Source organism: Melanotaenia boesemani, chromosome 24, assembly GCF_017639745.1.
Source record: "Melanotaenia boesemani isolate fMelBoe1 chromosome 24, fMelBoe1.pri, whole genome shotgun sequence".
Lineage (NCBI taxonomy): Eukaryota > Metazoa > Chordata > Actinopteri > Atheriniformes > Melanotaeniidae > Melanotaenia > Melanotaenia boesemani.
Genome location: NC_055705.1, coordinates 22040958 through 22063033, shown reverse-complemented (window position 1 = coordinate 22063033; position 22076 = coordinate 22040958). Strand labels below are relative to the sequence as shown.

Below are 22076 nucleotides of genomic sequence, written 5' to 3'. Positions count from 1 at the left end.
AGCAAAGCAGGTGGAGCTTCACGTTATTTATGAACCTAAAAAGGAGAGGGGATCACTCCTAATTCTCTTAAATGATTGCATGGCTGGTTTAGGTCCAGCTGTAGTGTGCAGGATGGGGGTCACCAGGTCAATGAAATATCATTTTAGGGCATGAATAACTAATTTACTGCTGCTGACACACTACATCTCTTTGCTTCACCTGATAACTGTGAAACAAATGAGTCCCGTCTGTTTTGCTATTAATTCTCAAGAACACACCTGTTCAAGAACGACTGGTTTTTGAGTAGGTGTGTAAAATGTGAGACAATAGTTTTGTACATGTAAAACCAACTTGTATTTTCAGACTTGCAGAGTAATCTGTACTTGTACATGTGATTTGTTCCTTTACTTGTTCTTACACTTAAAATATGAAGGCAAAAGTCACAAAACTGGAGACATTAGTTATAAAATTTATGTCCTTATTCTAGTGCCATATTTAAACAAAAAATGCTAATATTTCTTGTCTGGCTGTATGTCCCATTCTTAACCAGTTGAGCGTCACTATGAGCACCCAAAACCCCTACTAGAGGCCGATGACAACATCTTCGATACCTTTTCGTCAATGTGTAAAAAACGTGGACAGATTATACCACCAGAGGTTAGCATCGTTCGGGAGACTCTGATTTACAGTTTTACTCTTTTTCTTTTTCTTTTTTAGTAACTGTTCTTTAAAGTTGCAGTTGTTCTAACTACACTGTCTTTTACTAGATCCATGGCAGGGATGCACAATGTCAGTGTGCGAGAAAACAACAAGCAATTGGACCAATGGGTTTCGGTTGCACCTCAGGAGGTAAAGCTTTCACTTTGTTTGTACACCGAGTATATAAAACACCAATTCCAAAGCAGTTGGGATTGTGTTAAAATTTAAAATAAAATTCATCTATTTGTAAATCTCATAAACCTGTATTTGGTTCTCAATAAAACATAAACAACATGTCAGTTGTTGAAACTGAAACATTTGACTATTTTCATGGAAATTTGAGCTCATTTTGAATTTGATGGCAGCAACACAACTTTAAAGAAATGAAAGAGGGGCAACAAAAGTCTGGGAAAAGTAATTGGTTACTGCCTAACCACTGTAATTTGCTTTGGAAAAAAGTGTCTGCTAAATTAGGGGGCGGCATGATTCAGAGGGTAGAGTGGTCTACCTGTAACCCAAGGGTTGCTGGTTTGATCCAGGCCCATGGAGCTCATGTTGAGGAGGGTTGTGGTTAGTGCCTTGCATGGCAGCTTCCGCCATCAGTGTGTGAATGTGTGTGTGAATGGGTGAATGTGACGTATATGTAAAGTGCTTTGGATAAAATGGTAAAATGGTAAATGGTCCGTATTTATATAGCGCTTTACTGTACCTGGGATGATACCCAAAGCGCTTTACATTATACATCACATTCACACACATTCACACACACATTCACACACTGATGGCGGAAGCTGCCATGCAAGGCGCTCGACCACGACCCATCAGGAGCAATTAGCGTTATATATTGGTACAGACCATTTACCATTTACTGTAATGTAATTTAATATTTACCAAATGTTACTCTAGATCCCATTTTTAAGAATCTGCTTGTGTTTTATTTTAATGCAGGGGTGTTTCATGGTTATCCACCACAGCAGGTTAGCATTTCTTGAGATTTTTTTTCAATGAATTATTGTTTGCCAACTTATTACTTAAAGTAATTGTATATTTACATTGGCAGTCCTACTAACTAGGCCTACATTATATTTTATTTCCTTGCTAGTGCAATGACTCCACTGGACATTGTTGGTGTGTGAACAAAATGGGAAGGGAAAGACCAGGAACCAGAACTCCACCTGGTACACAACCTGTGGATTGCGACAAAGAAAGTAAGGTCTTAAACTTGTACAATATGTGATGCAAAATTTCCATTTCTACAATACCAGGTCATAGTTAATAGATGACAACGTCTTTCATATCAGTATATTAACAAAAACCTCATGTACATGTTAGCAGGCTAGAGTTAGCATTTAGCTGCATCTATATATTAGAATTTTGAAGCTTGTAACTACTAGAAGAGGTGGTGAAACTGACACCTGACAATTTTTTAAACAACATATAGATTCACATTTAGGAAATTTTATTCAGGTTTTATTTTATTAGCAAACACTGGTCTCTAAGCTTATGTCAGTGGCCTATCTTTAAGGCATTAGTCTCAAGTTAAGCAAAGCTAGTGTCTATAAGACTAATTCAAACTGGTGTCTTAGCAAGGTTAGTGGCCTCTCTCTATGAGACATGAAGCCAAGCTAGTATTTATAAAATTAGTTAGCTTAGACTTGTGTCTAAGCTAATGTTGGTAGCCTGTTCATGAGACATCAATCTTAAATTAAGCTAAGCTACCGTTGAGACTCACGGATTTGAGTGGCTTCACATGCTCTCCCGCTAAATTTGTCATGCTGAAATATACATGAAGAGCAATGCCGGCTAATCGGGAGGTTCCGGAGGATTCAAAGCATTACTCTTGGGCCGGTGTCCCGGTGAAACAAAGAAAATAAATAAATACATATGTGGGTAAGTATCTAAGTAAGTAAGGATCTAAGTATCTGAGAAGAAAAAACAGTAGTGATGTACGAACCAGTAGTAAAATATCTATTCCTCCTATTACAACATTTATATAACTAAACTTTCAGGATAGGTAGGAACTACTTTCTCTTCCGCCTGCCAGCATATGCGATACAAGATGCACCGTTGGGTCGCGGCAGCGCGTGGTTCATTAAGCGCTCAGTGATCAGTCCAACATGCAGGGATGAATGGAGATATTTCAGCTTCACAAACAGAAACGATGCAGTTTGATGTGTGTGAAGACCACAAACCTCCTTAAATGTCTAAGAAGCCGTCGTAACAGAATCAAAGGTGATGAGGTGAACTAAAGAGTAGAGGTGGAGGAGGACAGGTGCAGCTAGGACGGAGACAGATGTCTGTGTCTTGGTGCTGCAAGCAGGTACTATCAGGGGGAGAAAATGTGCAGCAGTGACTGTCGCTGGTTTTTAGGAAAGTCATTTACGTCTGCTGCTGCTGGCTTAAGTTTCTGTGTTGATGTTTAAACAACAGAAGCTCCCTGCAATCTTAAAACTAAGGCTTCATGTTTTGTTCAAATGTGCAGTAATAAATATCAGCCACTCTGTAAACAGTGCGACGTCAGTGAGACTGGTCCATAGAAAATGAATGGATGGACGGACGGATGGATCAGAAAGCTGTCCAGCCTGCATCTTATAAGATACGGAGTAGAACAAGTTTACAGTAAGACAGGAGGGACAATACAAAACATGACTCGTGTTTGTTGGTGTATCCTAGCAAACGGCTTAGTGCATAACAATCATATATACTTAACCTTTCAGCACCACTTTAACATTATAGCATCAGTGTTGTCAAAGATGAACATTATGAACCACATGGTCCTCAGTTTCAGACCCAGCAGCAGCAGCAGGTCCATCATCCCGTCCAGATGAGTCGGAAGTTCTTCAGTTTACAACTCATCTGAAGCTGGTTAAAAGAAAATGTCATGATCACATTAAGTTTTATTCTATGTATGTTCTGCTACATGCAGGTTCAGATTATCTTGTATCTATCTAGTCTATATGGGGTCTGTCCTCCTTGTAGCAGAGAGTAAAGCTTGTTACTCTGTAAGAAGCAAGAAGTTTCTTCTTGTTCTCGTCCACAAGAACAAGACAAACGTTTGTACTGGTCCGGTCATTTCATCCTCCACAAGAAGCTTCGTCCACAACGGGTGGGATTACTGCAGGGGGGTGTCTGTGTTTGTATGTGCAATAAACATCTGACCTGGTGATTTCATATCTTTATTTTCCATGTGCTGTATTCACTTTCATACTTTCCCACCACCTCCATCATCTGTTAATTAAAGCCTGAAAAAGACCACAAGCCAGTCCGACAAGGCACACAGATCTACAGACATTATTAATGTTGTGAAATTCAGTGAAGTGTCACTTCCTTAGTGTGGTTGAGTTGTTTCCTGTTTTATTTTGAAGTTTCTGTTGGTACTTTGATAAACGTTTTAAAATTTGTAAAGCTTTTTTTTTACATTTTGTTACTCCTGAGTGCTGTATTTTATGATTAAACTGGCACAAAATGACACAATGGTCCACAAGACACAAGTCCAAGTTAGCTTGGACTTGTGTCTAAGCTAACAGTGACCTGTCAGTGACCAGCGACTTGTTTATAGGACATTAATCTTAAATTAGCTCAAGCTAAGGTTTCTCTGGTCTTTGATAACAGTGTGAGCAGTGTTTACGTCCTCATCTAACTTCAAAGCAAATATGTTAAAGAAATACTAAAACGGGATTTTGTAGGAGAAATTGTTTGAGCTTGCTACAAGTTTTTACTAAGGGCTTGTCCGATCTGCACAGGTCGTTTCTACATGCGTCTGGATACCGTCCGTGATGGCCTCCACTCCTTACCTATAACCAGGGCATGGCAAGAAGTAGGTGACAGGGTGGATGCTGCTTTCTTCTACACCAACAAGATGTACTTGATTAAGGTACGCCTTACAAGAAAATATTATCTCAATTTTTTCATTAAAGTTTCAATGGGAAAAAAGGAAATTAAATCTCCTCTCTCTTACCAAACATTTGCAGGGTGAACAGGTTTACATCTATCTGGTAGATTCAAATTTCACTCTCATTGGCGGCCGTCCTCAAAGCTTGAAATCTGAGCTGGGCATTGAGGGACCTGTGGATGCGGCTTTTCACTGTTTTAATGACCACTTGGTTCATATAATCCAAGGTAACCTTTTTAAAGTCTAATCTTAAAAACAAAAGATATAAAAACCTGCTTTTGAATGTTGGATGTTTGCTTATGAGTGATTTCCAGATTTCTTGACAAGTTTTTCTTCCAACAGGAAACAGAATGAGAGACATTAACCTTATTGCCACGCCCAGGTTCATCATGAAAGATCGGACTTTGCCGTTGTCCGATATTGATGCTGGTCTGTGCGATTCAGATGGTGTTAAACTATTTAAGGGCTCAGACTATTACCACTTCCGTAATGTTGAATTATTGGCTAGGGCAAAAATTGCTCCTGAGCCGAAGAAGATCACCTCAGCAATGTTGGGTTGTGAGGATTAAGAATTGGAATAAAGATTTCACAGCACCTTACAATCAATACATTCTATATAACCAACGACTGCAGCCCAGCTGTGTCAGTGTGGAGCAAATAAACACCTGGATGAGAGAGAATTTTCTAAAACTAAATGAAGATAAAACTGAGATTATTCTGTTTGGTAGCAAAGAGAAGAGGGTCAGCATTGGTAAACACCTGGAGACTCGGGCTCTTAAAATCACCAACCAAGTTCGTAACCTTGGAGTGTTGATAGACTCAGACCTGACTTTCAGCAGCCACATCAAAGCTTCACTAAGAAGCTTTTTACCAGCTCAGAAACATCAACAGAATTAAAAGTTTAGTCTCCCAGAAAGACCAAGAGAAATTCCTCCATGCATTCATCTCCAGTAGGCTGGATTACTGTAATGGTCTTTTAACAGGACTTCCTAAAAAGAGCATTAAACATCTGCAGCTCATCCAGAACACTGCTGCTAGAGTTTTAACCAGGACTAAGAGATCTAAACACATCACACCAGTTTTAAAGTCTTTACACTGGTTTCCAGTCAGTCACAGAATAGATTTTAAAACCCTTCTGATTGTTTACAAATCCCAGAATGGTTTAGGTCCAGAATACATCTGTGATATGTTCAGAGAATATAAACCTAGCAGAGCTCTTAGATCCAAAGACTCTGGTCAATTAGTCCAGACCAGAGTCCAGACTAAACATGGAGAAGCAGCATTTAGCTGTTATGCTGCAAACAAGTGGAACAAACTGCCAGTGGAGATTAAACTTTCACCAAATGGAGACACTTTAAAATCCAGGTTACAAACATTTCTGTTCTCATGCTTTTAATCATTTTAATTTATGTTATGATTTTATTATGATTTTTGCTATTTGTACCTTTTATGCTTTCTTGCACCATGTGTGATGATTTAAATGTTTTATGTAAAGCACTTTGAATTGTCTTGTACATGAAATGTGCTGTACACATAAACGTTCCTTGCCTTTTCTCTGGTGAATTAAAAAGTACAGTAAAACCCAATGGAGTGCAAGTTTTTTTTCTAGCTTTACCATAAATACTGTTTCACCATAAACTCTATCCTCTTTATTTCCAGTTTGCAGGTGTTATTTCAGAGTTTAGCCTCTAGAGGACCCACTGCACAAAAGAAAGGGTTAGACCAGACATTCATTGTTAACCAAAGCTGCTTCAGTCTCGATTAGACTGTTTAATGTACTCACCACCAAAAACATGGAGTAAATAGTCTACTGTGACCCTGATTTTGCTGCAGTCATGTAGCCTCATGTCAAAATCTGTCATGTTATCCTAGTTTTATACCCAACTTCTTTGTTGGTTTCCCCAACTTGCAAACAACAAATACGTTGCCACTGTTTAGAATATATTTTGTTTCATCATGACACAGACTATATCATCTTTAAACAGGTCTGAATTACTGGGTATAAAATTATACACAGCCCAATAGACCTTGGTTAGGTTAAATTCTATCCAAGGGTTGATATAAACCTTTTCTTGATGATTCCCATTTTTTTCTGCCTTCAAAATCAAGATATTTTTCACTGTGAGAGAGTTAATTCGCCTGGAACACAGTAGAAAATGTAAATAGTTATCTCCTTCTAGAAGACAACGGCATTACTTTCAGTGAGAACCAGAGAATAGCAGCCCAGTTCATCTAGGAATGAGTAATGTCTGACGAGAAACTGAGCAAAGTAGAAGCTAAAAGAATTTAACCTGAACAGTTTTCCTGATGTTTTAATAGAGGTGTTATGCAGATAAATATCTCAGAAAGCCATCGGCCGATGTTGATGATGGTCACCTCTATCGATGGTGAGAGTCAGGAGGATCCAGGGGTATCCCCCACATTCACACCTTAGAAACATCATGAGGGTCCAGAAAAAAGTGAAGCCCATGATAGTCAGTAGCTGCGTTTCTATTAAAGTAATTCGCAAAATAAAAGCAATATTTCTAAAATTTCAACAAAGTGCAATTGCGATTTGCAGGTGTTTCCTTTGAATGGTGTTTAGCGCATTAGCCGTTGTTCTCGTAAAATTTCATCCCGCCAGTCTCCACTTAGAGGTGGAAGGAGTTTTCTAATTCTTTGTAAAACTCTTGCATTTCGCTGTTGTTTGCTATCAACGATGGCAGTTATGTTTTTTCTTTGTTTGTAAAAGGATTTCCGTCTCCTCCTGCATCTACTCATCTTTATTTGATATGAACTGGTCACGTGACCCCTTACATCATGTCCAGGTACGTGTAAATGCAAAAAGCTGTTTCCATTATACTTTTGTGATTTACTTTTATATTGACACGTCTAAAAAACCACCTCATGAGAGCCTAAAAACTTTTTAGAGATATTTGAGAGGTTTTTTGAAATGCAGGTGTTTCCATTACTGGTTTTTTATTGTGATATTTAGGTTTTTAAGCAGTTCAAGGGGTAATGGAAACGCACCTTATGATAACAGTGAATACTAGGGATCGACATTCGAATAAATTGTCTTAATTGATCATCGGGAGTTAATGATCAATTTTCTAATGATCATTAATATTTTTATGTTACTATTCAGTATTTATAGGCTATATTAAAATGCAGTGAAAGTTGAAAAACAGCATTGATCTTTATTACAAGATCAACAGGATTTATTTAGTGGTTATACTTGAAAATATGAGCTCTTAAGCAGCAGATGCTGATAAACAAAACTGACCTTCTTCTTGTCTCCAAATTATTATTAATATATAAGAAACAATCATGTTAAACAATAACTTAACCAAGAATTTAATAATTTGGTCTGACAGGTTTTGTCAAATGTAACATAAAACTATTTAAAAAAGAAAAAGAAAAAAAGGGCGAAGTTGAGAAAGAAGTCGAGAGAGAGATCAGCGTACCGAACACTGAATTAGGCTCATTAACTAAGTTTCATAAAAAAATACCACTAACTAACATACAACTTCAGGACCAGTTTACTGATTTTTGCTGAGAAAGATGAACATGTAAACATGCTCAGGGGTCAGACGTGAACGCAGCCTGGTCACCGTCAGTCCAGCCGCTCTAAGGGGACTGACGTCGTTGTGATATGCAGGTACCTCCATACCGAGTTGATGCTAGGTCGAGATCGAGAGCAGGATGTGCCGCCACTAACCAGGGTCGGTTGTGCGTTGTTCAAGTGGTACATCATTTGCGTCGTGGACGAGTTGTACTTATACACAGCTTTGCAGTGTTGGCAGTGAACCGAGTCAGTTTTTAAAGTCAAAGTGGTCCACGCTGCACTTCGCCATGACCGCTTCATCGTTAGGCTACTTTTGAAATACACAGAAACTCGCAGGTATCTGAGGAAACATTGCCCTGTGTGGTAAAGTGTTTAATTACTGCCACATAGCAAAATTCACTAATGCACTAGTTTTATCAAAAAAAAAAAAAAAAAAAAGTCAGACGCAATTCTTAATAATTATGCCCATCCCTAGTGAATACGTCACTATAAAACCTCCATCTCCATGAAAACTAGCAGGACCTTCATGATTCATTTCAAACAAAGGCAGTCATAGGAGAACACAGCAGAGTTTTTAGAGCTGGAATCAAACTTTTCACCACAAAACAGCAAAAGTGTTTCTGTCCCGATGATGAGACTCTAGTCAAGAAGAGGTTACAGTAAAACTATGGCAAAAGAAAACATACAGAGAAACAGAGAATCTTTCTGGGTGATTTTGAATCACCGTTTTCTTCTTGTGGTCATTACGTACTGGTTGGGTTCATACATGAGGGCTGTACAGTAGATCAGTTAGGAAGTTTACAGCTTCAGTATTTTGGACCAGCTCTTATTTCATCTCTGTAGACCTGTACAGAGTTCACACCTCTGGCAAAGCTCACCCAGTTTGACTGTCAATCTCTGACACTAGCTTCTTCCATTGATGCAGAGACTCATTCTCAACCCAAAGTGAGCAATCCACCGTTTTCCGACTAATGACTGTGGCCTAGACTCGAAGAGGCTGATTCAGATTTGGTTAACATTTAGAGATCTCAGCTTGGAAAAGAAACAATTATTTTAAAGATATAGAGTTGCTAATTGCTACGAATGGACCCCTCAGAGACAGAAGGATGATTAACAAGGTTCAGTGATAGAAAGGAACTGGAGGAATGATCCTACGACTGGGAGAAGCAACGGAGGAGATAACAGAACATCCTGGAGACATTAAGCCGAGAAAGAAGAAAGAAAGAGGATCGGTCCAGTAGTGATGTAATCAATCAATCAATCAAAACTTTATTTATAAAGCGCCTTTCGTACAGGATTGTGGCTCAAAGCGCCTTACATTTAAAAACATTCCCATCCAATCACCCTCACCCCCCAACCCCCATACAGGCACACACACTCCTTCAGCCTAGAATAATTCAAAGTACATGATGCCAGGTGCAGATGGACAAATGAGGAAACCTCATCAGTAGGGGATCCATCTGCACCAAGGGTGGGACAGTATTCTGCCAAGTTTCTGCAACTGCAGGGACACAGGAGCACGGCGGCCCGGGGAGACCTGGCTGAGACACCAGCCCCCACCGCCAAGACGTACGTCCCACCGCACCGATCAGCCACAGCCGGACACCACCCCCAGTACAGACGGACCCCCGTAGAGGGGGTAATGATAAGGTCCAACAGGGAATATGTGTGTGGTGCTGCAGAATACACTGCAGGGTGAGTGGATTGGATACAGGTGTGAATGATTAGTGATCCAGAGTGGAACCTGGTGTGGGTGTAACACTAATCTTTCCTGTCATTGTTTATGCTTTTTGACCATCAAACCTAATAAATTCCTGATGTCCTTGTTATTTTTGTCCTGGTCTCATTATTACAATAAACAGTGGTTTAGTAACTGTCTGTGCCCATTTTGGACCATATAGGTACAATCCAGCCTGCAAGAGTCCAGAGGTCGGGGCAGCATTATCAGGCATTCAGGGCCTTTTCACTCCATGGAGAGTTTTTGTTCAGATAAAATCCCTGGGACTTTCAGTGTCAGATTGCATATCTGATCCAAGATGACCTTGCAGCAAGACTCATCCACAGTCTCCATTTCAACTTCCGTCAACAGTGCAGACTTAAAACTACAAACCAGTGTTTAAATCATGTTGTTTGACCAAGTAAAACTGAGTTATGATAAAAAATAAATAAATAAATAAATAAAAAATAATTACGGGACACTTTTTCAGGTAAATTACCATTACATTTGATAGAAAATGCTAATTATATGATGTGAAAAATATTAGATCAGTTTAGCTTAAAGTAGTTTAGGTTAGCTTAACATAGGTTAGCTTAACATAGGTTAGCTTTGTAGAATTTAGTTTAGTGTAGCTTAGCTTAGCTTGGGCTAGCTTGGGTTAGCTTAGCAGAGTATAAACAGAGCTAGCCTGGATTCAGTATCACTACTTCTCAAAAATATGACTCATTGGATGGAAATAGAAGGAAAATAAGCAAAAGCAGCTCATTTTTTATGTGAGACAGCGAGATATCTTAACCAATAGACTTGACGTTTTATTTAGTTTCTTTAATTAATTCTTAATTTTAAATTTATTTCAGATGTAACAGCTTCTTGCTACATCTTTTGACCAGGTTAGAGATAGCTGTGAGAAATAAATATCCACAACTCAGAACAGCAGCTAAAAGCTTTTAAAATATAGTTTACTAATTAACTTGTGTTTCATTTTCTTGATTCATACACAAAAAGAAATGTGAACACATTAGCTAATGAGTCAGAATGCTCCTAAATAAAGGATTTTTAGACTCCAGACTGTTTTCCAAAACAGCCAAAAACGTCAGGAGCTGCAGCATCTCAAAATTGACATTCAGTGCAACAGTTATACTTTTGCAACTTTACTGCAATATTAAAAATACTTTGGTAATAACAGACAATCTCCAGAAATACCAAACTGCTAAGGCACATGGTGGTGTTGTGATACTGTCGCCTCAGAGCACAGAGGCTCAAGTATTTTTGCCTGTGCCTGCATCTGTATTTTCCCAGGTACTCACAGTTCAAATAAAATGTAACTGGCATTTTATATGTCTTTGGTTTTGCAACACACACAAACAAAATAAATCTTAATCTTCTTTTAGCCATACTTTAAGGCGTGCAAGGTCAGCTGTTTTCCTTTTTCTCAGTTAATTTAAGCTTAAGCTTGATATTTATTTCACAAACATGATCATACAACTACTCTAGTGTCTAGAGTCTAGTGTTGCAGAACATGGTTGTGGGTTTTATGTTGTTTTGCATATGTGGAAAAATTGCATACTTATATATGGACTCTCTATGTGTAGAGTATGTATGCATCAGTATGTAAAAGTAAGTGTGTGTACATTTTAGCTACACTTCCAGATCATCAGGACGAGCTCGTGTGCTGACGCTCCTGCTGGCCCGACTTGGCTTCCTGATCTCAGTCCCTGCAAAAGGAGGCTGATGCATCTCCACAGTGGTTACCACTGTGAAGTCATGTTGTGGAACCATGCAAGGTGCTGCGGCCATGGTGGTTTCTTCATCCACCGTTTCCTCTGGTGCGATTGGAGAAAGAGGGGTATTCCGAGGGAGTGTGGGGAACATGGAGTGCTGCTTCTCATGTGGAAGTATCATCTCCTCCTGAGGTAAAGAGGAAGAGACAGAGGCAGGACTAGAGGGAAGAGGAGGAGGATATGAAGAAGAGGATGAGGTTTTTCCACTCAGACTTTGGAGCTCCAGAGCCATGTTGTTCCAGTTCTGCTCCATCTCCGCTGGGTGTCCATGGCTTCCAACAATCATTTTCTCACCGTTACCATAAAAAGAAGCAGGCAGCACCTCCAAAAGGAAGTCATCTTGATGGAAAGCAGCGCCATCCATCTTGAGTCCCACAGGCGCTGGGGCAGTGGCCAAGTTAGGGTTTGAGGAGATTACTGTAGGGGAGGCCTCAGTTGGATTGTAAGCTCCTCCCCCGGTTGCTCTGCTACCCATATTAGCATACCCTGGCAAGCAGTCGAGAGCTGACGGAAAGGTCAGCTCAGGAATCGTCTCTGCATCTCCAGGCTCATCTGCACCCAGCAGTGACTCAGTGTCAGGAACACACTCATTACTGACCCCCTGCTTGACTTTCTTCCAGCCCAGGTGGTAGATCTCCAGCAGGTTGAGGACCAAAGAAACACATGCAACTACCAGCATGAAGATGATGAAGATTGTCTTTTCAGTGGGCCTGACAAAAAAAACAAAACAATAGGTTTAATCTTTAGAGATAGAAAGGAAGAAGTATAGAAAAAAAGAACAGATCAATAACATCTTACATGATGAGTTGAAGCATATCCATATTAATGAAGAAATAAAAAGCAGTAAACAGCATGAAGCAGCACCTCTAACAGCTAATATTACCTGCTACATTCAGATAGTCTGACCTGTTTTTTTGTTCCAGTCATTTCACTGGGGGTTTGTGTGGAAAATATTCACAAGAAGTCTGGAGTGAATACTACACAGTTGCATTCTTCCATACCATGCCTTTGGAACATTTCTAGGACCTTTTTTACACCCACTAATATCTGGTTTTACAGTGCAGTGGGAAAGTTTTTATTTTTTTCCTCTTCAGTTCAGACTGGCATCAATGGGAACACAACATCTGGGTGTACATGTAAACTGTCAATGAGGATCCCGTGTGAGGGCAACAAGGGTGGGAACAGTTCTCGCTATTCTCATCCCAAATTAAATTGCTATTCTCTGCCCAAAGTGGCAAACTGTTTATATCAGTTGCTATAAGATCATGTTAGAAATGACTAAGATGTCCCTCATGGAGGCACTGAAAACGACATAACTCAGGTGCAAAAACAGATTATACTAGTTTGACCTGCCTCTAAAAATCTTACTCTTATTTGTGCTGTGCAAAGCTCAGATAAAAATTCACTGGAGTAAATGTTTCAGAAAGATGTAATTAAGAACCTAATGCAGTTTTAACAAGAATCTGTCCTGAATGTGCAGCAGGAGAGGCAGCAAGCTATTCAAGATGTGCTACGATGAGCTTTGGTGAACCACACTGGGATTCACTTACAAGCAGACCAGAGTTTGCATTAGACTGCGAATGAGCATGCACACTACTCCAAACAAGCCAAACTATGAATGGAAGTGGACCACTTTGTTTAAGGTAAGAAAAAGTGATGGGAAGCAACATGAGCAAAAATCAAATAAATACACATAACATGACGGGAATATTAACGATGGACAATCAAATCAAATGTCTAACGTTGCGGCTGGAAGAGCACACAGAGAGTCAGAACATGAAGAAGTTTAACTTATTAAACATGCGCCGATTGTATGGGTGTCGTATGAGTAAACATTTCAGATGGTATTCTACTGTCTATGTTTAGCATATTAAAATGAGTGAATATTTCAAACGGCAGGTCTATTGTAACTCATGTTTTGTTTGCGTTTCAGACGTTGGTGCGGCTCACTGAACAACACTTCTCACCATCCGGCTGGTCCGGAGCAAAGCTGATGACTGGTGGAAAAAGGTTGTTCCCAGTTTTATTATGAGCAGTAGATAGAGAATTGTTGTATGTCCAGAGAGACATTTCAATACATCTTTGGCCGCCTGAAGCCTGGACTCGAGCGAATGGATACAACTTATCATCCGTCTGTACAGCTGGAAAAGAGAGTTGCTGTTGCCCTATGGAAACTCGCCACTAAAACTCGAGCACAGGAGCATAGCACACCCATTCAGAGTTTGTATTTTAACTGCCTGTTGGAAAGAGTTCTGCCCCTATGTGGAAGAAATCTTGTTGTCTGAAGTCATTAGGATGCCAAATGCAAAAAACCTAAAAGACAACCCTTTTCCACAGCTAGATACGCCACTACAACTACCCCACTACTGCTGCAAATACTGCAGGAGTTGGAGTGCGTGCAGCCGTGATGCTTTACCTCGTGCCTTCCAACAAATCACAACACGTGTTGGTATAATAACCATCATGTTTCGAAAGTTCGACACACAGAACACATCAAACTCAACAGTTCAGGGGCAAACAGGAAGTTAGTTCCACTATTTTTCAAAATAAAAGCCCCTGTGCAGATTTACACTGCTTAACCAAGTAAACATCACGTGTTAAACTGTTCAGGGGGTCTCCGTTTTTTTTTTTTTGTTTTTTTTTTTAACATTTTCTTTATTTAAATTTATTTTGCACTTTTATCTGGACTCACAGGCACTCTGCACCTAACATGGTCCCGATGTGGTCTGACGCACCACGAAGGCCAAAACCGGACTGTGCACCTGGTGGAAAAGAGGGGTTAAACATTGGCCTTAAGACTCATGCATTTGAGTGGCTTCACACACTCTCACACCTCCAATTTCTCACACTTAAAATACACATTAAGAGCAATACCTGAGTGACTAATCGGGAGGTTCAGGAGGATTCCCAGTGGGGGGTACTGCAGGAGTGTGGAGTGCCAGGCCTCCTTGTTTGCCTGTAATAAATCAGATTCGTTTCCAGTGAGGGTTGGACTCCGCCAAGGCTGCCTTTTGGCATGGATTCTGTTCATAACTTTTATGCACAGAAGTTCTAGGTTGAGGGGATCCGGTTTGGAGGCTTTAGGATTATTCGCAGTCTAGAGTGAAGCAGCTGGGGTGAGAATCAGCACCTTCAAATCAGAGACCATGGTCCTCAGCTGGAAAAGGGTGGAATGCTTTCTCCAGGTCAGGAATGAGGTCTTGCCCCAAGTATCTCGTGGGTCTTGTTCACGAGTGAGGGAAGGATGGAGAGGGAGATCGACAGGCGGATCGGTGAAGCGTCTGCAGTGATGCGGACTCTGTATCGGTTTGTCGTGATGAAGAAGGAGCTGAGCCAAAAGGCAAACCTCTAAATTTACTGGTCAATCTACGTTCCCACTCTCACCTATGGTCACGTGCTGTGGGTAATGACTGAAAGAATGAGATCGTGAGTGGCAGAAATGAGTTTTCTCCGCAGGGTTGCTGGGCTCTCCCTTAGAGATAGGGTGAAAAACTCTGGGAGGGGCTCAGAGTAGAGTTGCTGCTCCTCCACACCGAGTAGAGCCAGATGAGGTGGCTCGGGCATCTGGACAGGATGCCTCCTGGACACCTCCCTGGTGAGGTGCTCCAGGCACGTCCCACGGGTAGGAGGTCCCGGGAAAGACACAGGACATGCTGTAACGACTACATCCCTTAGCTAGCCTGGAATTCCTCGGGATCCGCATGGACGTGCTGGCGAATGTGGCCGGGGAGAGGGAAGTCTGAGTTCCCCTGCTTAGGCAGCTGCCCCTGTGACCCGACCCCAGATAAGTGGATGGATGGATGGATGGAGAAATTATTTTCTACTTATTGTCCCTTTAATTTTACTCCACATTTCCCTGGCAGACCATCATTTTTCCCTCCCTGCTGTGAGCTGTGAATGAAGGAAAAACAGTACAAAGCTCAGTAGCCCAGCCCCATTCCTAACACAAGAGATTCACTAACTCAAAATACGTAGCATCGCTTGATTCACAGTACATACGAATCAGTCACTCACCTCTTTCCTCCCTGTGAGCTACGAATCACAGTATCTTGCTGTATCCCGGCGGTGACTTGTAACATGAACGAATCACTCAGTGGTAGCTCCCAGTCTGGCCTGGCTCAACTCACAGTACGAAGGAATCACTGACCGACCCAACTCCTCCCTCGGCTCTCAGCTGCAGCCACTCCAGCTTACTACTTTTTACTGCTGTAATTAATGTAACGTAAGAGAAGAACCCAATAAAAACTTACTATTGAGATCTGCCCTGGGTGTTCCCAAAGAGGTATTGGTTTTGTAACATCATGTGTGGATTTACCTTAAAACTGGGGCCAAGCCAGAGAAACCAGGTTCCACAGACACTCTGTGTTACGTCCATGCTCCATGATTTGTCAATGACATCAATAGCACACAAAAATGATTCAAGTAGCTAAATAAAACTATGCCAACATGCTTTACAATTCATTTGGAGTTTTGCTCTTTTTTCCAAGAGTAGATCCAATAAAAGGAGGTCAGAGGTCGTGTTTTGCCCCCAAAGCTATTAAAAAACATACAGTTTGTAAAACATTAACCAAACGGATCGATTATTTACTAGAAGCTTCTGCTGTTAGCTAACTTCAACTTAAATGGAGTAAACATACTTGCTCCGCCTACAGAGAAGCTAATTAACCAAATAAAATAAAAAGATAAACTACTTTAATAATCCCAGAAGGAAATAATAGTTTTAGTGAAATAAGGTTGAGCAGACTGCAATGATTGATGGAAAATGATTGCATCAGAAACAAACAAAAATGTCAGAGAAGTGTGCACACAGTTGCTGACATATCCACCCACACATACGTAAATACTTACATAATCATTTTGGAATATAAGTTCAGCTCCTACAAAGCTCCACTTTAGGACCGTGTCCCAGCGTGGGTCTTCAGAGCAGCAAACATGGACCTGGTCTCAAAAACTCTGTTTCTGTGCTTAGCGTTTGCCCTCACCAGGGCAGGACCGCTGTGAGTATCGATGAATTCCACTTATTTATAAGCATTTTCATCCATGACAGGTCATAACTGTGTACAGGTTTTTTCTGAGGATAATATATAAATATTGAGTATGAATATAGGACGTAGTAAATCATAAACAGATTTTTTTCCCTCTTTATTTTACATTTTTAACATATTACTGACAAGAAATCTACGATTTTTAACATCTCATCTCAACGGTTTAGGTTTTCTGTTCTGGGTGAAAATGGCCAAACGTTTATTTCTTAACTCTGTTTGCTGGTTCACTAAGTTCACCAGCTGGATCAATTAGACAAACTGAAGACTGCTTTATCATCATGTTTCTTTAGTCCCGCGTCTGAAAAATAATGTGGTGCTATACAGAAGCCCAGAAAACTAACATTTTTTGTTCTTTTCATCATTCACAGGCAGGATTCAGCTGCAGGTGGGTTCTACGTGGATTACGATCATATAACTGTGCAGAATTAGTTTGAAGTTAGCTTTTACATCCTCATGTCTAATATTATATACCTAATACTTGTGAGTTTAACACAAAAATTAATGGAAATGTGATTATTTTATGCAAAAAACCAGTAACACGTGCGATGTTGTCTATCCACCTGCAGGTGATGGTAAACCCCCGAAATGCAGTGATGTCAAACTTGGTGCCATAACTACAGACGGTGACAAGACAACGTACATCTTTGCAGGTAATTTCATGGAGAAAACATGAAAATAGCATATTTAATGTTTGCTGTTTTACATGTATAAAGTACAGAGTTAAAGTAAATAGCATACAGGATATGAGAGGGTATGCATTAGGGATGCACAAAGATGTTGGTTTAAAGTGTGTTGGCTAATATTTACCTTGCTGGCTGCAGTCGGTCCATCAACAATCAACATAAGATCAGTCAACCAAAGACAGTGGCCAGTATTTATCTGGTGTGTCCTCGTTAGATGTTTTTGATTTTCCTCTGAAACTGATGTGATTTATTTATTTATACACATGTAATTTTATGGCAAATTACCATTTTTACCATCTGTATCCCCCCAAGAATTTCACAATTGGTGGATCCCTTCGCCTGAGTCTAAGTTCACACTGCAGGAAAAAGTGACTTAAATCAGATGTTTTTGCCCACATTGACCATATCTGATCCTTTCGTTACAATCTAAACAGCACAAATCCAATTTTTTTAAATGCACGTGGAACTAATTCAGATCAATATCCATTATTTTTTAGTCACCGCAGTCTGAATGTTGCATTTCATCCGAGTTTTACATCATTGACTTGAGACAGACATCCTAAATCTACACCAGAGGAGGCGGCACACAGTAACATGTAATGTAAACAATGGACAGAACAGTGTTAGATCATCACTTTTTTCTGCTGGGATTGCACGATGACTTCTAAACTGATGATAAAACTTAAAAACCACCAGCCAATTTTGTTAATAATGATTGATCTACCACATGTATGGATGCAACATTACATGAAAAACAACATAATCACAACAAGGTGATTATCGATAACAACTGTTTAGTGCTGTTTACACCAGGAACTTAGTGGATACAAACCATATTAGAAAGAAATTGAATAAAGAAAATTGAAAACAGGTGGTGCTAGATGCATCCGTCTATAAATCGTGAATCTCAGGGTTCTCTGCTAGGTGGGAGTTCTGTGTTTGAAAAAACAAGGTTATCTCATTATTTCCAGCAAAAATTCCTTCAGAAAACAACCTGGGAAGATAACTGGAAGGCAGCGATACCTTGGTAACCACGGCGCTCCGTGTGTGATGTCATGTGAGTCACTTCAGGGCCACGACGGTTCACACTGGAGTCTGGTGGAAAACCAGAGGAGCTCAGCTAAGAACTGGAACTGAGCATCAAGACCTGCAGTATGAATATAGTCTAATGGTGCTCCACTGCCTCTTTTCCTTTAATTGGCACAATGAGCAAGTGAAACTAAAGCCGTGAACTTATGACATAATTTTCATTGTTAGAAGTGAAAAGTAAACTCACATTCTCTTAAATTTTCAATCTCAGCACCCCCCCGAATATTTACACAATAACTGTATAATTATTCCTCCTGAAAAGACCTTACTGTCTATTTCTTTTAAAACTGAGCAAACGTTTATCTAATTTGTGTTTAGACATAACGGAGCGCCACTGTGAGCACCATAAAAAACGTGTGGAGGCCAGAGGCCATTTAATGGGAGCTTATTTACCACAGTGTGATGACAACGGACAGTATCTGCCAGACCAGGTTAGCATCTACTGAGAATTTCATTTTGTATTATCATCTCGATTTAAATAATTATTTAAATTTACAGTCATACCTGAACAATCTTTTATTATTATGCTAGCGCCATGGCTCCACTGGATATCATTGGTGTGCAGACAGCAAAGGACAGAAAATACCAGGAACTGACACGCCACCTGGTGTACCAGATGTAAACTGCAGCAAACCAGGTGAGGCTTCAAACTTCTCCTGACATACAATATATTTACACTTCCATACTCCAAGTCTCATCTGAAAGGGAAGATGTAAGTTGAGGTTGTTTAATAATGCACTTTGGTAATGTAACTCCATCACTTATATCATCAGCAGTGTCTCAGGAGCGGTAGTGTGTAGCTCTGTGGGGAAACCATGATGGAAAGCTGACCATTTAGATTATCTACTTAATTTTTCCAGCCATTTCTATCCTATCCAGGAGGTTTACAATCCAGCCACTAAATGTAGTTTTATTCAGAGACTCTATCTGGTAAATCCACAATGATCCATGATAACAGCATTATTTATCATATTTCATCATAAAAACATCACCATCACTACTATGCTGCTAAGAGACCTCTATTTAGACCTGGACATGATGATGAAGCCACTTCCTGTCAGACTTTCCACCAATCAGAGAGCTTAGATTGACGGTAACGTCCAATCAGGAGCAGCCAAAGATCAACCAGTGAGCAGAAAGTTCTATGTGTGTGTGAAAAGAAGAAAAATAATGCTCCTCTATGGCTGGAATAAAGCCAAGAAGACGTTTCTGATGCACGGTGGCGCCACAAAGCAGCTGAGCTGGAGTTGGTTTAGTGAGGATAGCAGGTAAATAGTAGCAGGAATAACTGGAAATGAGGAAAAAGTGGAAACATGGAAATAGTTTCTGTTGTGTGTTTGTTTCAATAACAATATTTTTTCTCCTGAAAGCCAAAACTTGAGAGAACGATGAGATGAGAAAAGGTTTGGTCACTGTTGATCTGTGTGTTGTTTCTACAAAGTTCTGTTAAGTATAATACACACAAAAAGATCATCGGGCGGTTTTGTCCTGATTTTGCCTCTTCCTGACCAAGGATGGCAAACACTCGATTATCATGAGTCTTAAGATTTTCCTGTACAATTATCATTTGGTCTGAGGTGTGTTAAGAGCAGATTTGTCTCAATAATCGGCTCCAAAACGGGTCAAAGCCGAGAATCAGAAATATTGAATATGTTTAATATTTACGACCCGATATCTTCATATGTGTGAGGAAAGCCGAAGACTCCTGAATTGTGACTGTGTGGACGGTGACGTGGAACGGAACGTAGCCAATCAGAGAGCGAGCTGGCTGGGGAACAAGGAAGGACATAAAGTCCATGTTCACACCGTCTCCAGTCAGTTGTTTGTTTCAGTTCTGGCTTTTTCTGTTAACAATAGTCCGAAGACCACCATCATTCCCTCGTTCTGTTCATCCTCTTCCACGCTGGGTGTTGTGTTTCCGGTTGTTGCTATGTTTCTTCTTCGTTTTTGTTAGATCACGTTTGGTCACGTGAGATTTCTGGCTTTTTTTTTTAACCAGATGAACCACAACGTCTCTGTCAGCGCCACCGAGACCGCCAGAAAGGCATCGATGCTTCAGTTGGAGTCTTTGTACCAGAGTGTGATGAAAATGGAGAGTATCAACCAAAGCAGGTTGGCATCTCTTAACTTTATTCTGTATTAGATCAATTTAAGTGATTTCATTTCACATCTGCAGTCATTATAACTACATGATCTTTTATTACTGTGGTAGTGTCATGCTTCCACTGGAGAATGCTGGTGTGTGGACAAGAGAGGAATCCAAATATCAGAAACCAAAATCCCAGCTGGTTCACCACCTCCAGACTGCAGCAAAGCAGGTGGAGCTTCACGTTATTTATGAACCTAAAAAGGAGAGGGGATCACTCCTAATTCTCTTAAATGATTGCATGGCTGGTTTAGGTCCAGCTGTAGTGTGCAGGATGGGGGTCACCAGGTCAATGAAATATCATTTTAGGGCATGAATAACTAATTTACTGCTGCCGACACACTACATCTCTTAGCTACACCTGATAATTGTGAAACAAATGAGTCCCGTCTGTTTTGCTATTAATTCTCAAGAACACACCTGTTCAAGAATAACTGGTTTTTGAGTAGGTGTGTAAAATGTGAGACAATAGTTTTGTACATGTAAAACCAACTTGTATTTTCAGACTTGCAGAGTAATCTGTACTTGTACATGTGATTTGTTCCTTTACTTGTTCTTACACTTAAAATATGAAGGCAAAAGTCACAAAACTGGAGACATTAGTTATAAAATTTATGTCCTTATTCTAGTGCCATAATTTAACTAAAAATGCTAATATTTCTTGTCTGGCTGTATGTCCCATTCTTAACCAGTTGAGCGTCACTATGAGCGCCCAAAACCCCTACTAGAGGCCGATGGTGAAATCTTCGATATCATTTCGTCAATGTGTAAAAATGACGGACAGATTATACCACCAGAGGTTAGCATCTTTCTGGAGACTCTGATTTACAGTTTTACTCATTTTCTTTTTCTTTTTTAGTAACTGTTCTTTAAAGTTGCAGTTGTTCTAACTACACTGTCTTTTACTAGATCCATGGCAGGGATGCACAATGTCAGTGTGCGAGAAAACAACAAGCAATTGGACCAATGGGTTTCCGTTGCACCCTAGGTAAAGCTTTCTCTTTGTTTGTACACCGAGTATATAAAAACACCAATTCCAAAGCAGTTGGGATTGTGTTAAAATTTAAAATAAAATTCATCTATTTGTAAATCTCATAAACCTGTATTTGGTTCTCAATAAAACATAAACAACATGTCAGTTGTTGAAACTGAAACATTTGACTATTTTCATGGAAATTTGAGCTCATTTTGAATTTGATGGCAGCAACACAACTTTAAAGAAATGAAAGAGGGGCAACAAAAGTCTGGGAAAAGTAATTGGTTACTGCCTAACCACTGTAATTTGCTTTGGAAAAAAGTGTCTGCTAAATTAGGGGGCGGCATGATTCAGAGGGTAGAGTGGGCTACCTGTAACCCAAGGGTTGCTGGTTTGATCCAGGCCCATGGAGCTCATGTTGAGGAGGGTTGTGGTTAGTGCCTTGCATGGCAGCTTCCGCCATCAGTGTGTGAATGTGTGTGTGAATGGGTGAATGTGATGTATATTTAAAGCGCTTTGGATAA

The 22076-nt window shown here is 40.2% G+C and overlaps 3 protein-coding genes across 3 annotated transcripts; 2 read left to right on the top strand and 1 right to left on the bottom strand.

Moving 5' to 3' along the window:
* Window positions 1–1627: 1627 nt before the first annotated feature.
* On the top strand, window positions 1628–5173 carry LOC121635418 (hemopexin-like). The gene is made up of 5 exons (XM_041978547.1): window positions 1628–1656; window positions 1782–1887; window positions 4423–4553; window positions 4651–4798; window positions 4914–5173. Exons 2-5 carry the CDS (start codon window positions 1821–1823, stop codon window positions 5138–5140), a joined length of 573 nt encoding a protein of 190 aa, XP_041834481.1. The 5' UTR covers window positions 1628–1656; window positions 1782–1820; the 3' UTR covers window positions 5141–5173.
* Window positions 5174–11376: 6203 nt separating this feature from the next.
* LOC121635516 (gap junction alpha-3 protein-like) lies at window positions 11377–15692 on the bottom strand. Its single transcript, XM_041978721.1, has 2 exons — window positions 15628–15692; window positions 11377–12323 (listed from the first exon to the last, which is right to left on the bottom strand). Exons 1-2 carry the CDS (start codon window positions 15690–15692, stop codon window positions 11471–11473), a joined length of 918 nt encoding a protein of 305 aa, XP_041834655.1. The 3' UTR covers window positions 11377–11470.
* Window positions 15693–16514: 822 nt separating this feature from the next.
* Window positions 16515–21990, top strand: LOC121635515 (equistatin-like). Its single transcript, XM_041978720.1, has 10 exons — window positions 16515–16610; window positions 17027–17043; window positions 17225–17308; window positions 18749–18861; window positions 18962–19067; window positions 20430–20542; window positions 20643–20748; window positions 21269–21375; window positions 21486–21564; window positions 21875–21990. The coding sequence occupies exons 1-10, from the start codon at window positions 16546–16548 to the stop codon at window positions 21988–21990; spliced, it is 906 nt and encodes a 301-aa protein (XP_041834654.1). The 5' UTR covers window positions 16515–16545.
* The last annotated feature ends 86 nt before the right edge of the window (window positions 21991–22076 follow it).